General features: G+C 38.7%; 2 protein-coding genes across 3 annotated transcripts in view; one reads left to right on the forward strand and one right to left on the reverse strand.

Annotated features, from left to right (window-relative positions):
- Nucleotides 1–582: 582 nt before the first annotated feature.
- Nucleotides 583–7,801, forward strand: LOC140244757 (uncharacterized). The gene is made up of 5 exons (XM_072324375.1): nt 583–643; nt 3,821–3,987; nt 4,648–4,715; nt 6,184–6,436; nt 7,572–7,801. Exons 1-5 carry the CDS (start codon nt 622–624, stop codon nt 7,662–7,664), a joined length of 603 nt encoding a protein of 200 aa, XP_072180476.1. The 5' UTR covers nt 583–621; the 3' UTR covers nt 7,665–7,801.
- A 5,112-nt stretch (nt 7,802–12,913) lies between these two features.
- Nucleotides 12,914–18,389, reverse strand: part of LOC140244697 (GTPase-activating protein skywalker-like) — a 46,091-nt gene continuing 40,615 nt past the window's right edge. For both annotated transcript variants that reach the window (XM_072324314.1, XM_072324312.1), the window contains one exon: nt 12,914–17,558. In XM_072324314.1, coding sequence (XP_072180415.1) covers nt 17,393–17,558 — 166 coding nt within the window. In that variant the 3' untranslated portion in view covers nt 12,914–17,392. The remainder of the gene's footprint in view (nt 17,559–18,389) is intronic.

Raw genomic sequence — 18,389 nt, forward strand, 5'->3', positions numbered from 1 at the left:
GGTGGGCTGTCAAGCGCACCCACACAGTGCGTAAGCTCTACTGTAAGCTAGCACCAGCAATTAGATAAGTGATTGTTTTCTAGTCTCACCTAAATTGCTATCAATTTCTAGGATATGGACGTAGGACTATCCTCGACTCCTAAAAACGTGAGTATACATCGTAAATTCGGGTAAATTTTAACGGATAGTCTAGACTAGCATCGTCAGGATCTAGAACTACATTATTCGGGGGACACCCCCGAAACCCCCGGCCCCGAGAACAACGTAAGATACCACACTTCTCACCGCACAGAGCAAAGAAAACACACGTAAACAAATGGAATCGTCGACAGCCGAATCACGGACCGTATCGCAGATCGGATTAATATTTTAATGGTTGCTATCGGCAAGCGTAATTACGCTCTTTTCAGAGCGATTTGCGCTCTCCGTGATTGGCTGCCGGTATTCTGTAATTTACCCCTGCGCGAGAAAATCAACTTAAACTATACTAGTTTTCGACGTTGAGGGCGTCAATATCATGGATAGCGAAATAGTATGGGCATGGGTCTGGAAGCCAGACTAGGTTGCGGCGTGAATTGTGCAGAGCAGCCATTCGTCGCGGATTGGACGAGCTGTGTGTCCATGTGCGTAGCAGCAATGGCAGGTAAATGAAATATTGATTAGGCCTATGACTTTTTGCAATCTTGCAAAGCAGAAGGATTGGCTACAGGGTTTTAATGAGAGATTCTATCAGAAAATAATAATTTCACGTAATTCACCAGGGGATAACTTTACACCGATACCACCATCTGTAGTCCCATGCATTGAGTTATGTGTGGCACACGTATCACCATGATCATTTTAAGTGTCTTGTCTTGAGAGGTCATAACATTTCATTTTGGACCTCAATCTACCTGGTTAACAAATCTGGTTGTGGGCTTAAAGTTATACAAAACTTATTTACCCCTCTTCTACTCCATCGTCTGGGTGCGATTTCAAACAAACTTGTAGAGTGCTGTGACTCTGTGTGAGGTTTTTCTGATTTTGATGTAGCCCGACCAGACGCTGTTACGCTATGCGAAAACAGCGTCTGACGAGCGCGGCATGCAGCCTCAAAGTGAGGAACCTCAACACAACTAGCACTACAAAACTTAGGAAAATGTATACTTTTCTCCTTTAAACAGAATACTTTACTCACGTTAAATGCATGTTTCTATTACAGAAGAATAGTTCGCCACACTGGGTCCATGGAGACCACTTGCGATAAGTCCGTGGAACAAATAAATGACACTTTCTGGCGCAATTCCTGACTGTCGGTACGTCGCGACGTACCATGTACAGCGACTGGGCTGTGTATAGTTAGGCCTGGCGTGAAAGATTGTGTACCGTGTGGACATGCTGGATATGATGATCAATTTCGGTAAGTTTCATTGCGTACATTTGAATACTGATAGCATCAGATGTAGAGTAAATATTGAAAAGTATGCTCGTTGAGTTTGAGGTGACAAAAATGATGTGAAGTATCAAAATTCAAAGCTATCGTAATACGATTACGTCGCTCTCCTAGTGGTTGGTGGTCGCGCGCGTACAGCCCTGTCGCGACGTACCATGTACAGCGACTGGGCTGTGTATAGTTAATTTTGATGGAAACATGTCATTCTTTTTTTTTTTTTTTTTTTTTGTCCATGGACTATCAACGTATCGTTGCACATTGGCATGAACCCTAACCGCAGCAGCGACCAGAATTTGTGCACCTTATGCCTTTGTGCATTTTATGCCTTGTATCTCATGTCTGTTTCATGTGAGAGCCTACCATAAATGTTCAAGTAAATTTATGCTCTCTGGAGGTTCTGCACAATAGAGAAAGAAGAAGAATTTGACAGTTTTGTGGGCTAGGCCTACTAGGGGTGTCAAAAGTCAATGGTAGCTCCCCCCCCCCCCTTCCCATCCCACAAAATTGGTAAGTAAATTAGTAAATTAAAGAACCACATGCATTTATTTCAGGAAGGTGCAGCACATACTTTTTGAAGTATTGTGCTTTGACATTATGATATGGCTTCAAGATTTTTCTTATGGACATTAATGTCTTTGCTGTAAATGTCTCATATGTATACAACTGTAGGCCTACTGTAGTATGTGGAAAGACTTCCTTACCACTCAACCCAGGTATGTTTCCCCCACTTATTTTGCCATACCACCTTATACACTTCCCTACCATTGAAAATCTTGTGCATAATTGAACGCTGTTGGTGTACATCTGTGTGTAAGCTAACAAGGGTATGGTAGTGTACAGTATGTCCCAAAAAAAATTACAACGGGACCCCCCGCAATGATATCTTTAAGAATAGCGAATCAATCTAAATACAAATTCAGGGTATGAAACTATAACTCATTGCCCACATCTTACAGAAAACCCCATTTGATTTGCTTCAGTGGTCAAAGAGAAATGAGGAATTTTGTAGAGGATGTCGGGAATCTCTTTTGTGCAAGTTCTGTCTATTATTCACGCACTAGAGCATTGAATTGCTAAAATTGGAAAAATTAGACTCATGACATGCTTTACAACAATCTACATTTCTCTGTGACCGCTTAACCAAATTGAATGAGGCTTTCTGCAAAATAAAGTTAAGATGTTATATTTTAAGGCCCCGAAGTAGCACTTAGACAGGTCGATCATTTTGGATGTTATCAATTCGAAAATTTGATTGTCATTTTTGAGGGACATACTGCAATATGTCCCACAAAAATTACAATCAGATTTTTGCACTGATAACATCCAATATGATTATTTTTTTTCAATGCTACTTCAGGGTCTTAAAATATGACATCTTAGCTCTATTTTGCAGAAATCCCCATTCGATTTGGTTAAGCGGTCACAGAGAAATGGGGATTGTAGTAAAGCGTGTCATGAGTCTGATTCTTCCAAGTTTAGCACTTTGATGATTTTGTGTGTGAACAATAGACAGAACTTGGACAAAAGAGATTCCCGACATCCTCTACAAAATTCCTCATTTCTCTTTGACCACTGAAGCAAATCGAATGGGGTTTTCTGTAAGATGTGGGCAATGAGTTATAGTCTCATACCCTGAATTTGTATTTAGATTGATGGAATATTTTTAAAGATATCATTGCGTAGGGCCCCGTTGTAATTTTTTTGGGGGACATACGGTAGAGTAGTATACAAATAGTGAATGGTCATGAGTGCGATGGTACAAGATTTCGCACGATGTGAAAGATAAAGGCGCTCTATTCAACGAGGCGAAGCCGAGTTAAAAAGTGCACCTCATCTTTCACCGAGTGCGAAATCTGGTTCCATTGCACGAGTAAAGACCGTGTTTGCTTTATACAACACCTTGAACGTCAACAAATTTGGTACTCACAGATTCTTGAATTTAGCACGGAAATGACAACCATTTTCCATGAAAGACGAATGAGTAGCCTCACAGTCGCAGTCACCGTGTACGTACGTATGCGAAACGAAGTTGTGTACAAAAATGAGTGACAAAAGTACGGGCTTGTACAATGTAAGCGCGCTTGTACAATGTAAGCGCGCTTGTAATTGTTGAGTGTGCACGGCACATGTTTGTTTATTGTGACATCAGAGCCGTGCAATGGAACATTTTGGTCAAACAAAATTGCATGGCTGACAGCCAGAGCGTGTGATGGAACTTTTCACTAAATGTCACGTGATGGGCAATCGACCAATCGGATAGCTACATTTTAAACAGATGTTGTATAATAAGGATTTTTTTTGTTTTTCTTGGAGAGGGGTGCACAAGGAAGTATTTCTGAGTATGCTTGTATGCACTCTGAAATGTTTGATTTTGTCTGTCCTCTGCAGATGAATTTAAAGGAGGAGAAGAGGGTAAATCCAGCAAGAAAAATAAAAAGAGGAGAGCTAAGAAAGGTGGACCAGCTGCAGGGGAGGTCTGTACGAATGATCAGGAACCCGACTTTGACCCTGTCGAAGAGTTAAGGCAAAGATTGGCTGAAGCTAAAATCAGTAAGGTAATAAATTTAAAAGCAAATTTTGTTTTCTCATTTTAAGGACTGTAGATTCTAGTAATCTCTCTGTGAAATATGCCAGCATTGTATTTTATCAAAATTAGCACGGGATAACCACTAGTCAGGTACATCTGCCAGTGAAGCAGATCCACAGTACATGTTTGATGATTTTATGCATCACTTCTGAATTGACACAAAGTCAAAAAAGGATTTTAATCATTTGTTAGATGAATGACAGTATTAGCATTTCAGTTTCTGAGAGGAATGATAGGCATGTTACATTTTGAGTGTGACTCAAATGTGTTCACGGATTTGTGCATGAAGTAGAATATCAGAGCACTTGGTAGAACAATTTAATGAATATGCTGAAGGCTTGGCCATATGTTAAGTAATTTACCATTCAATGTCAAGCTACAAGAGCTTCAATATGTAGTTGCCATTTGAGCACACTGCCTCAAGCTTTGTTACTTCAAGTGTAAAAGAGAGGATATTCTCTACTATCCATGGACTGTGATGACAACACCACGACTGTAAATTTGTGTTTCAAGATTTAACTGCAGCTGAGTTCAAACTTAGCTGAATGGCCAGCTCCTTAGAGCAATAAGAGTGATGACACAAAATGTAAGATAACATGATGTCTGTGTACCCTGTTCCAATTTTTAGGACCTCGCACTGGCAAACAAACTTCGGAAGCAGTTATGGATTGTCCAGGACTTGTCAGCAGGTGTCACGTAAGTCAGGCATCAGATATGAGCAAATAGAAAGCTTTTCATGTTGTTCTGCGAAGGGAATAACACACCTCATATGATGCAGAGGAAAGCAGAAAATACCGGTAATGAAGTGGACCAATATTTCTGCAGGTTATGTCATATTGTCACGGAAGTAATATAGATACTTGCTAATTATTCACAGACAAAGTATTGCCTTTGTAAGTTACAGGATAAAGGTAGAGATACTCAGTATCAGTGAAAATATGTTTTCTTTTTTCAAGGTCACCTGAGCTCAAGTGAACTATTATGAGCATTCATTGTATGACGTACATTGTGTGTTTTGTGTCGTGTGTAAACGTGTAACATTCTCAGCTTCTTGTTAAAATCCCCATGACAGACTTTCATCAAACTTGGCAGATAACATCCCTAGGCTGATAAGGTGTCCATTTGTGCTCCCCCCCCCCCCTTCTTGGCCCTTCTTGTGGCACCCCAAATCCCCAAATCAAGTAATCTTTACAAATTTTCTTCTGTAGAACCAGGTGTGGCTGAACTAAGTTAATACTGTGGTTAGGTATAAAGTGGAGTTTCAAGTTTGTTCACAGCAGACTCTGGGGTGCTGCTGTTATTATCACAAGGGTGATAGAATATTGTATTTGTACAAATGGGTACCATGACCCCTTTGAGCACCGCTCCAACCTAGCCCCAGTGCCCCAAATAGACAATCTTAAAACAGAACAGAAAAAAAAAAACAAAAAAACTCAAATTTTCAATATCTTACCTGAGCCGAATGGCTCAAGTGAGTTATTGTAATCGCTTGCCATCTGTTGTCAATAAAATGTTTTACTTTTTTCTCTTGTAATTAAAAACAGTTGGCTTGATTTTGACTATCTGACTATTTTTCTTGCAATGCCCAGTATTCAAAACATAATCCCCAAGCAGAGATTGCAAAATCATGTTCTTGGTCATGGTTACGCATACTTTCATGAATAAGTCTTGGAGGTGTGATGTTTTTGAAGACACGACCTCAACAGAAAAACTTATGCAGTGCACTCCCGTTATAACGAACACGGTTATAACGAAATTCCGGTTACAACGAAATAAAATTTAGGGCCGCAACATTATCAACTCTATGTATTTTTATTGTTTATTCATTCAGTTATAACGAAATTTCGTTATAACGAAAGAAAACTGCAGGTCCCGAGGACTTCGTTATAACGGGAGTCCACTGTATTTTACTTTAAAAAATCCCTAAAGAACACCATTATTCAGTCACCATGCTGTGCAACTATATATGGGAAGAACAGAAATTGTACGGTTATGCAGTTCAGCAAAATATGCGAAGTTGGCATTAGCTGTCAACAGAATTGGGTGTGTGAATGTGGCACACGAAGAGTTAGAATACAGAGCAGCTCTGATAGCAAATGATTTTAAGAGAAGAACAAACAAGAACTTACCAATCCTCTCCTCTCTGCATTTCTCTCTCAAATAGTCCAAGGGTGGACCCTGGAGACAAGGAGGGTCAAGCAATGGTCAGTGAGTTCCAAAGGACCGGTATCATTTCCCTTCAGCACCAAAATGCAGACCAGTCCTCTGTAAAGACTGTGGAGAAAGAACCTGTGTCTGCTCCTCAACCTGTAGGACCAATGGATGACAAGAGGCTGAAGAATCTCAACAAGAAACTCAAGCAGATTGAACAGCTGAAAGAAAAGCAGAAGAAAGGAGAAAAACTTGAGGCAAATCAGGTTAGTTGTTGTATTGACCTGTATTGAGGCAGTAAGGCACGACTTTCATCTGTGCATTTTAATGATGTGTTTATGTTCAATGCTTATTGCATCTACATTATGGGTCCTCCGTGTCAATACTGTAAAGGGAGCTTTTGCTTTGGCCGCAGGATTGAGAATTTGGTGTTCATGCTCATACAACCTACTGTACAGTCTCATGTATAAGAATGTAGTTTTCAGAATATCGCTCAAAAAAAAAAGTTCAAAAAGTTGCTACTGGCATATAAATTGGTCCTTTTCTGTCATTTTAGGTCACTGGAAAGTGCATTAACTTTATACTGAATGGGGAAAAGGTAGCTAGCGAGATACTAGTAATACAAAATAATAGTAGAAGGGATGATACCTGGTATTGTACATTTGCTGTCTGACAATGATTTTTTTTTTTTTTGGGGGGGGGGTGGGGGCGCGGAGGTTTTGGGACATGGGATAGGGTTTAGGTGGGAAGAATATATTATTGATTAGTAGTGCAGTTATATTTGTTGTCCGTCTTTAGAGATGTACTATGATAACACTTTTTGTGTACAGTGGATTGACTTTTTTATGGGGGAAGGGACAAATACCATTTACCACAATGATATTTCTAGTTTGTATGTACAATAATTCACCTGGTGTACATGCTCAATTTGAAATTATTTGTTGTTGTTGTTGTTGTTGTTTTTTTTTTGGGGGGGGGGGTTGTATGTGTGTTCAACTACTCCCTGATGTACTTCCTTCGGTAAAGTTGGTTGGAGAGGCCCAAGGGTCAGAGTGATTTTGATCGCTTTTTTTCCAACCTGGCAACTTAGGGAAGCTTACCAGGGAAAGCCTGACATTTTGTATTCTTGTATTTTGCTTGTTTTGTATGTTTTTCTGTTATCACTTGTATCGTTTTGCAAATGTCGAATAAATGATAATAATAATAATGATAATAATAATCAGGAGAATGAATTTTTGAAGGTTTAAATAGACTGATTATGATTGTGGTTTATATGAAAACCCAGTGTCATGCATACCAGATAGGCCTGATTGACACTGGTTGTTCAAAGCACACCTTGCTAATTTGAAAGCTTATCAGTCTCTTACATGCGATTGCCTTTCATTATTCTTTTTTGTGCAGTTGGAGAAGATTAAGTCAGAGGCAGCTGTCCGTCAGGAAATCAGAGAAACAGAGGAACTCATCAGCAGAATTATGGCTGAGATGAAAAGATGACAAGATCAGTTTATACACACTGTTTATTCTAGTTAGTAAGTACAGAATGAAATGGTGCTCATAACTGTTGGAACATACGAACATCTATGGTTTATCAAAGAATTCCTGGAAGACGTATGTTAGTCTCTCACCATCTGCTAAAGTTGCGACAATTTAGAAACTTCAGAACTGACATGCATTACTCACAATAGTTACGTGGGACATGCAAAGTTAAAGGGACAAGCACCCAGGATTCTATAGGGAGCTGGTGGATGGCGTGATGATCACTACCATCTGTATTAAGAAGATCAATGTGGCAAAGCTATTTAACTGTCAATCAAAGTTTATGTTGGGTGCGTTTTGCAAGCATTCTCTCTTTTGTGCAGATCCAGTGGTTATTCATGACTTGCTGTATGTAGGGTAAACATAGTATGTGCATTTTGGACTGGACCGATCATATTGATCATATGATGCATCACTTGTTACCGTGGGGTACCGTTGTACCCCGGGGTACCACGTTGTGTAGCGCCACCTCACGTCCACTCGAGGACAGCCGCAGAGAAATGCATGCACTGTGTGTGCGTGTACATAGTCATTCCCATGCCACTGCATGTTATACTATGCATGCATAGTACGCTGTGCTAGCAAGCGTGTGCTTCAGTGCAGTTTATAAAATGGGTTCAAGAATGTAGCCAATTGGAAGCGCTGAAATGAGTCACGTGTGCGTGCATTAATTTCTTCAGATATGCACTAAGAAGAGTCTCTCTTCCACCTCCCTGGCCTGACGTACGTCACAATGTTTACACTAGCAGTGCGCACTCAATCAGTTGTTACAAGTGCGTCACGCGCTACTATACGCGCTGTCAATCCTGTAAACAACTTCTAGTTCGGGCCGCGGGCTGCCACAACAGCCGTCGGCCTTTCTTGTGCATAACAGTACGTGGCGTACGTATATCTTATACGTACGTACAGTACTTATGTGCGGGATTTCCGAGTGCGACGTGCGTAAATGTTTGGGACGAACTTCGGACATCTTGACTTTTGAGCGAGTGCTACATGTAGCTGACTGGTATTGACCCACAAAGGTACGTGAATAATGCTGTTAGTTTTCGACCCATTTTATAAAACAAATGATGCACAGGATTATTTTGTGGCGTTAGTGAAGGTGCGGCGCACTCTCGAGTATTGACAACGGTTGCAAACATGCACTCGGCTGCGCCTGGTGCATGTCGCACCATTGTCAATACTCTCGAGCGTGCCGCACCTTCACTAACACACTCTATCCTGTGCATCATTTGTATAGCAGTGTAGTGCAGTGCAGTGGCTAGCGCACGCTAGCTCCAGCACCAAAATAATTTCCCACTTTTTGGCACCTATGGTACAACCTTAAGAAAAATAAATAAATAATTCAACAAAATGGCTGATTTTTATTTGGTACCCCGGGATACCATTTATGTCATCGTATCTTGATGGAGATCTAGTTTTGTACTCACATAGCAGTCTGTAGTCTACTAAATAGTTGTTACAGTGGTTTCCCGTTATAATGAAGTCCTCGGGACCGGCAGTTTTCTTTCGTTATATTGAAATTTTGTTATAACCAAACAAATAAACAATCAAAACACATAGAGTGGATAATGTTGCGGCCTGAATTTCTACTTTGTTGTAACCGGAATTTCGTTATAACCGTGTTCTTTATAACGGGAGTGCACTGTGCACATATTTATGCAAAAGTTTCCATAGTTAGACAGCCAGCAAACTCTGTCTCTGAAGGATCCTCATGTAGTATGTGGAACCAGCGAGGAGCATCGGCGGAATCAAGAGATGAAACGAGACTTAGTGTAAATGCACAAATTATCGCGGTGTATTAATTTTTGCACATTTCGCACTACTTTTGGCTAGCATGACTTCCAACACCCACAAAAATACCATCACAGGTTTCTGTGCACATTCTAAATGGATTGACAACTCGCAGTGTGAATTAAAAAACCAGTGAATATGTCATTGAATCGCTCAGCGCAAAAAAATAATTGTGCAAAACTATGGCTGTTAACAGTACATTGTTGTGACCACTTTTGACAAACTCACTGTATGATTCGATTTTACTCAAACGTTGGGAACATGGCAAATGCTTAAGTGTAGGTCCATTCAAGAGTGCCTTCTCTAATACAGGGTCTGTTTCCCTTTCAATAGGAGTCTTTAGCACACACTGTCAGATGTTGGTGAGAGAGAGTGTGCATTCTGTTCACCAGGTGACACCTTGCCTTTTTAACTGACTTTATGTGTGTAAAGCAAGACAACATCCAAATCTCATAACACTAGGCTTTTCAGGCATCGGGTGAGAAGAGGGAAATGTATTTAGCCATTCTGTGATTAGCAATGTGTTTCTGCTTTTTCCTAGCTTCCTCAGAGCATACCTCAGGAAATAGATTAGTCTGGTTGGTGTTACTAATCATATATTCCAAATTTTCATGCAAATTGCTTGATATTTACTGCCTTTTCAATGCAAATGTAATGTCTGCAATGAATCAGGAGAGTCAAATTCCAGGGATTTTGTTCCTGTTGTCACACATTTTTATGCTCCTGAGAAATCTGTATGCCAAAGATATTTTTGCATGCAGTGTATGACCCCGTTTTCAGTGCGGGGCTGGGCCGAGCCGCGGCCAAGCCGCGGCTGAGCCCGGCCTCAGGCCGAGACCACCTCCAGAGACCACCTCCAGAGCGTGGCCAAATGCGCGTCCAATTTTGGCCCCGCATTTGGCCTTTTCGCTCACTGTAAATGGGGTCTATAACTGTATAATGTGAATATCAAAATGTAAGTACAGTGAACCTTGCCTAAGTCGAATCTATTTGGCCTGAAGAAATAGCTTTGACTGAGAGAAAATTCAACTTGTGAGGGATTAAAATCAGTATTAAAATCATATCAAAATGTACGTACAGTCAACCTTGCCCAAGTCGAATTTATTTGGCCTGAAGAAATAGCTTTGACTGAGAGAAAATTCAACTTATGAGGTATTAAAATCAATGGAATATAAAGAGAAAAGAACTTAAAGAGACGTTGACTTTGTAGGCGATTATTAGACTTATGCGAGGTTGGCATAAGCAAAGTTGACTGTATGTACACATGTTGCATACAGCAACTTGAATCTTATCCTACCCAAGTATAATTAGCACAATCAAAAGAAATGTCTTTTCTTTTTTTTCTTCATTTGAGACTTCCTTGAGATTTATGTAGTATGACCAGCAATGCAGCTTGTGTAAAGGGTGGTACTGAAACTGAACAGAGTTTGGTGGTTCGGTGTATCCAGGGAACCCTGCTGTGTCCATGTATCTTGTTTATCCAAGGGACCAAGTGTAAAGTGCTTGCACTTCTACACGAGGCAAACATTCCTGTAACTGCAGGCTTTAACTCTTTATGCGCCATGGTGTAAACCCCCTGTGTGCCACATTATTCTAAGATTGCAATGTAGGCATGCTTTGGGAAAACATTGTTTTTTCTAATTTTTTTATCTCCATGTATTTTTCTATAGATTTTTTTTTTTTTTGCTACACAACCGATAAGCAAAGTTGTTGAGAAAATTCCAAGCATTGCTTTGATGTAAATTTTATGGCAAATCTATGTTTATTTTTCTTTCAAATGACCAGTAGTTACATTATTGTCCAGGCATAGCTTTTGCACACAAAACAAGGACAGGAAGTCAGAAATCACTCAAAAATCCAATAGGTAACACTGCCTGATATTCAATCACCACACAATGCAAAATATATGTGGAGGAATGGGATCATGAGTGAAGCTTTAGTTGTTCTGTGGCATTTGAAGATTTATTGATAGATTCGGGCGAGTTTGTGTGTTTGAGCAAAATATGCGAACTCGGCATGCTGTCAGTGGAGTTGGGCATGCGAATGTGGCACATAAAGAATTAAGAGCTGGTGTATGACATCTTTACACAAAGTATGTACTGTATACTGTGATGACTATCATGTACCATATTGATTTACCCACGATTGTGCATGTAAAGAATGTAAGTAGAGGTAATACTAACTGTCTTCAGTCATTCCAAGTTGAAAGCTTTCCCTGATGAACATAATATCTGGGTCAGCTTTGGTACTGGGTCATTCAGCTCTCATTCAGTGGAGGTGTTTAATCCCGTGTGTGATTTTAGTGTCGAATAGCAGAGAAAGCCCAATGTCCCTGACTGGGCTGTCTGAAACCTGAAGAAGGTGGATGAGATGACACATCAAAAGTTTGGTGTCACGAATAAAAGCTGTTGACGCTAATTATGCATTACAATATCTTTTACTCATCTTTTGTGTACCTGAACCAACATGTGGACTAAAATTCTCATTTCTGTAATTATATGCACATTTATGTGTGTGTGTTGTGTGTGTGTGTGTGTGTGTGTGTGTGTGTGTGTGTGTGTGTTAACCTAATTTGATGGGACTAGACTCTTCACCTTTTACTTGTCATTTCAGGGAATTGAATTTGTTTAAAATTTCTGATGTTAGAAGATATTACCATTTCATATTCCTAGCTGAAGTTATGGCCAGAATATGACATTTCATACCAAAGTATAGTGACCTTTTACCTTACACCTACTATTGTACCATCATGTTCATGTCAATAACTCAATTTACTTCAATCCTGTCCACCTATTGTCGACCTTGCTGAAGTCAACCTTCGCATAAGTTGAAAAATCGCCTTAGTTATAGTCAAAGGTCTTTCAAGTCCTCTTCTCTTTATTCTATTGATTTTAGTCCCTCATAAGTCAAATTTTCTTGAAGTTGAAGCCATTTCTTCACTCCAAATAGATGGGACTTTAATAGGCAAGGTTGACTGTACTAACCTCATTTGCATTCCTAGCTTAAGTTATGGCTGGACTTTTTTCTCCAAAATAAATTGACATTTCACCTTGACCTTTGATCCTTCTCCAGTATCATGTTCATGCCCAAACTTGTTACTTATTTCTTTCACTCTGTCCACTAACTTGTGTCACTACTGGCTGAATGAATGAATAAATAAGTGAATGGTTGGAAATGATGCATTTTTTTTTTGTTTTCTTTGTTTTCTTTTTTAAGCAAAAGTGCAGTCACCTTTCACATATGTAACTGCTTTTCTTTTTGTGACTAATGTGAATGCTTAGTTAATATCTATACACTGTAGTGTGGTTCAAGAAAGCCACATTCCTGTTTTGTCTGTCTACCAGATCCCTTTACTATTAGAACAATGATTTTGCTCTTTCATAAAAATAAATGAGTCACTGTGTAAAACCAACTTTCTTTAAGATGATTTTAATCCAACAATTTGATGACTGGAAGCTTTTCATCACAGCACATGTACACATACAACTTACAATGGAGTCACTGTGCCGTAAATCACAAAATAACAGCATTTCAAAAAACACATGCTATTCTATGCAAAGTGCATTTACACTGTTGTGAACAAGAATATCCTTACACAGTACTTACATTAAAAAGGCGATTGAGATACAATGTAAGCCATACATAACTCAAACTTGGAACACTCAATTGGCTTCTACTTTTCGCACACTGAACGAGTCAAACCATCCCGTGCATGTCATTCAACAAAGAGTAGAAACAATTGCGAGTTAGAAAATGGTGGCAAGCCATTTTCCAAATAAATGCTGTGAGACATTCTGCTCTACTGGTGTTCCTATTTCAGATGGCACGAGCACTTTACAGAGAAGACCAACAATCACAGTGTACAGCATCAAGTAAAGCACCAATAACAAACTCTTGTCTGACCTTTTTACCACTAATACATTAATGTTTACTCTCTTTTTTTTTTCATGAGCACACAAATGACATCAAATAAGTACAGTACAACTGGATGGCAAAGCAAAACATGTGTACCATGACCAAAATAGAAAATTTTCACTAGGTAATACACTCATTTGCATAAACCTGTATTCACAGCACCTTACAAACTAATTGCACATGAATTTGCTTATCTGTAAAATATGAGTGCAAGCCCACTTTACAGCTTGCTAGTTTAAGCAGTCAAAACCAAATATATATCAACAAATGTGCAGTGTGCAGTGTGCAGCAATTCTTACCAGACCCACATTTGTTAGCATTGACATGTATTATGTGCAGATGTGCACTCAGTAAAGTTAGTCTCTCCATACAGGGGAAAAGCACAGAAAATGTAACAAACTGGATAACTTTTTCTGCTAAATGAAACTCTGTAGATTTGTCTGTGCTTGCCATTTTTGATAGTCCCCACCTCTTTATATTATTTCAGTATAGTGACCTAACTCTACAGTGGAAGATTACAGAGTACAGCATGGCTCAAGTGAGATTTTTATTTTTTCTTTCGTACTAAAAATCCTCTTCCATCATTTTTCAAACAGCAACATTTTATATACAATGCTGTGAGTACTGTTGGAGTGTGAGGACACAAAAACTGCTGCTTCCTCAAATCTTTCCAATCTTGTTTGAGTGCTGAGGTGCATTTCTAAATAACACTGTGAATTCGCCCTTTGAGGGGGTAATTATGCATGCAATATCTAACCAATTATGAAGTGTAAAATCATGGCCTCTGTAACTGCAGTCAGAAGTAAAATTGTGCATAAACCATGACTTTGACTGCAAATAAGTATTCAACGTGAATATACTATAACACAATTATAAATGTTATCACCACCTCACAAGTACATGGGCAAGAAGTACATATAGTTACAAGAATCTTAGCACAATAAGGTTGCTGAGAAGTGGAAAGATTTTTTTCTTAATATTTTTTTAAATCTATTATTATTATGATTTTTTTTAAATGTGCTACAGTATCATCTAGTGGGCAGTGCTACTATCTTCCCTTGAGAAGAACGGTCATATTTGATCTACAATGAAATATACCTACCAGGCATGTCTGACTACCAAAAAAAAAAAAAAAAAAATGAATACAAAAAAATAAAAGAAAACAGAAGAAGAAAAAAAAAAAACCAACAAAAAACCCGTGACATTCATCAAAGCTGAGACATTTACACATATGAAATGTGGTGGGAGCAATAGGGCTGCCCTGAATAGGTAAATGGCAGAGGAAATGAGAAACATGTATTACACAAATAGCAGGCACACTTGAGATAATGAAGCCTTTAAGTAATGAACAGAGTTCCTTCTCTACCAGTGCTACTACTTGGTACAGCTGTATGAAAAATAAATTTGTAAATTTATGTTTGTCTATAGCAGCAGTCATATTCCATTTTTACCAGCAGAAAAACAAAATAGTAATAATATTTATGAAAGCTGAAGATAAACCCTCCAGAAAAGGCATTCTATGCAGAATATTTATATAAAAATAGGCTAGCAAAGATGAAACAGCAATTATATACACATTATTGTCTTCAGTTTTTGTATCATTTCAAATCATCATGATTGCAAAGCTTGACCCTTGACCCGTGAAACAATGCAAGGCTGGAAGTTTGTATGTCTGTGTATTTGTGTGTGTGTTTATGTGTGTGTGTGTGTTAAATGTCCATAGCAAGAAGAGTGGTACTTGTAGAATGAGATAAAATGACAGGAGAGGTAAACTCAGAATACCAAGAATTATTTGCAGACATGGAACAAAGCAAAACCAACATTTTAAGTTCACCAACTTTCACACTCTACTAATGTAAATGACATCACATAGACTTTTCAATAATAACACAATACTTCCATTATTATATTGTATTCACATGACAAAACAGCACTGGCTGAAACACCACAGATAATTTCTCATTGATTGTCTCAATCTCATTAAATGAGATTAAGCAATCAATTATTAGACCTGTATTATAGTGAACAAATCTCACTCCACTAATGCCATGCATCACAGCACCCCTTCTACGCTGCATATATTTCACAAGATTTTGATCGACAGTAGCTCCTAACAAAAACTGAACCTGGATTGTTTGCTTTCCTTGTTAACCTATGGCCAACTAGTACAGGTTGGATCATGCTTAGCAATGGCTGTATCCCTTCAACCCTTGAACACATGTCAAATGTAACCTTGTTCTGTGTTTACTAGTTATGACTGACAGTAAACTATTTCCAGTTTATCCTTGATGCATCCAATTATTGCCAGTGCCATTGAACACAGAGAAAACATCTACATGGTACTGACTGAGAATGCATAAGATTTAGACAAGTTTTTGGAAGAAACCTGGCCACTATTATTAACACATGGGATGTAAAGCCATGATTGTTTCTCCATGAAAGTGTTCTCTAGTCAAGCTGGCAAGATCAGGTAGTGTCATGTACAGTTAAAAAGAGTGTACAGTAATTCACAAAAAACTGCACATACACCATGCATGACTTGTGTCATATAACTCGGGTTTACACAATGTATAGTATGCATGAAGAATGCCTACACTGCGACAAAGACGGCAAAATCAAACATGTGGCATTAAACCATGTAACATTCATATGTTTTATAATATTTACATTCAGCCTCTTGTGTAATATCAGCACAGAGCTTGCAAATTACTTCCATAAGATAACTTACTTGTCCAGTATGCAATGTGCTGACAATGTTTGCGAAACCCTTTACCTTTAGAAACAATATTTTCATCCTTGCTTTAACATTTCATCAAACCAAAACATTCTCAACAGTTTGCACACATTACAACCCAACGTTGAGTCTATGCTGAAAGGACACACAGTACAAAATATTGCTTATGTGACACACACTGAGGTGATCTAAATGAAAGATTTTGTCGATATGTAATGCCCTAAGTCTCTAAATCACAAGACAATTCACATGTAAGATTATTATCATTCTTGACCTTTGTCAACATAACCATCAGTTTCAACAATTAAGTTGCACAGTAAGATGTTTGAAGATTTTAACACCAGACACATAAAACAAAATATGCCTTTTTAGGAGGAACAAGCTGCAGGTCATATAGTCTAATTTGCAGTCATTTTGTCAATGGAAGAATTGAGTTTATATTTTGAAACACATTAAGACAGGTGCAACAATACAGCTGCTACACAGCTATATACTAAGTACTGTACAAGAAATACTTAATCATGCAAAAAATCTGATCAGCAAATAGCCCTGCATGGCAAGAAATGTATGTAGAATTCCCGCTTATGGGAGAAAGATCATACCACACACTCCAGTCAATACAGTGTTAGTAGATTATAATCTTTGTATCTCACAACATGTACTGTAAAACCAGAATTTTTTGCCAGCATGAAACTTTCGCAAACACTCTTGCATGCATAATACTTTCACAAGTCTTGGCTTCTCATGAAATTTGCGAAAGTTTCATGCATGTGAACATTTTTGGTTGCAAAGTATCAGTGTTTCACATGACGCAGTGCTGGTGAGTGCCTGGTATCATAACCTTGACATAGAATGCCGGAAATGGAATGTTTTTTCTACTCAACAAACCTGATTCTGATCATTCAAACACTATGCAAGCAGCCTCACAAAACACCCTTCAAATTTTCAGGACATTTCATTGCGCAGATGGAGCAAGAAGAAGACACTGAAATCTGGGTCTTCTTTGATAATTTCATACTTTCAATTCCATGATATTCCATGACGCATGCATGATGTATGAAGATTCTTGTCTGGTCACACAGGAATTCATCAATTATTCCCTTCCAACACCTCTCTACTTCTCTTTAGAAAAGGAAAAGAAAACAATGAACTTGAAACCATTACAGGTCACTAACACAGAGAAACAATGGAAAAAGGTGAAAAGTGTGCTGATGCTCATGAATAATTTCATGAGGTACACTTGCTAGGCATTGTTCTCGGTAGGGTTCCTGCCATCTTCCATGGTGATAACCTCTATGACTGCACAGCTATAGGACCTCTCGCTAGCCAGGGGTGGGTTGTTGAAGGTCAGGCAGCGGCCACTGAAACCTTTGGTCAAATCGCCCTCAATCAGAATTCCATCCCCATCACTAGAAGACACAAAAATTCACACTAAAAAATTAGAATCTCATCTGATGAATCCTCTGTAAAAAATCATGGTGGCTGGTGACTTCCTCTTCTAGCATCTACAATCAAAAATATGCTTTCTTTTAAGAAATTCTCTTACAAGAAACCATGGAATTCAGAGGGATTCAGCTAATTCCCTAGTACTGACATCTCCAGTAAGTGGGTATCTTTACAAACAAGGCAATAAATTGTGACTGTTTCATTCATTAAGTTCCAATGATGTGATACTCATGGATCACTTCACGACAAATCTCGTTAAAAATGCAGAATTATGAACATCTGTTATTTAAACAATAAAAAAAGTTGATGAAAAAAGCCTCACTGTGACAGTTTAAAGCAGAATACAAAATACATATGATAACTAATACGGTTGAAGATTTGAATAACGACACTAGAAAATGTGGTTCACATGCAAAGAAAGTAAAACATTCAAAGGAGTTTATGATTATCAATTCAAAAAATTTCCTTGGGTGTCTTTTACCCAGGTCTTAGTACTTAGATCCTGAGTACAGCTTTTGCATGACTGCAGGTAAGAGTTGTAAAGTGCTGATGTTAGAGTCTTTTAAGCTTGGGTTGGAACCAGGTGCGAGCATGGCTAGCAATAGTGTTCACAGACTGGGCCTGGGGTCCGTATCACAAAGTCACGAAGTCTTTACATACATCTAAGAATGGCCAAAGTTGCTCATATGTAGCTATGAAAGACTTTTAAATCCATTTCATGACGTGTCTCCTAAGTGAGTCTTATGAGCAAAAAAGTCTCTCATAAGACTTTCATAAAACCGACCCCAGGTGAG

The sequence above is a fragment of the Diadema setosum genome, chromosome 21 (genome assembly GCF_964275005.1).
Source record: "Diadema setosum chromosome 21, eeDiaSeto1, whole genome shotgun sequence".
Classification (NCBI taxonomy): domain Eukaryota; kingdom Metazoa; phylum Echinodermata; class Echinoidea; order Diadematoida; family Diadematidae; genus Diadema; species Diadema setosum.

Excerpts from the sequence above, each read along its gene's own strand:
- LOC140244757 (XM_072324375.1), top strand. The coding sequence starts at position 622 with ATGTGCGTAGCAGCAATGGCAG. Across the intron at positions 4,716-6,183 it reads GACTTGTCAGCAGGTGTCAC|TCCAAGGGTGGACCCTGGAG; the intron begins GTAAGTCAGGCA and ends TCTCTCAAATAG. Across the intron at positions 6,437-7,571 it reads AAAAACTTGAGGCAAATCAG|TTGGAGAAGATTAAGTCAGA; the intron begins GTTAGTTGTTGT and ends TTTTTTGTGCAG.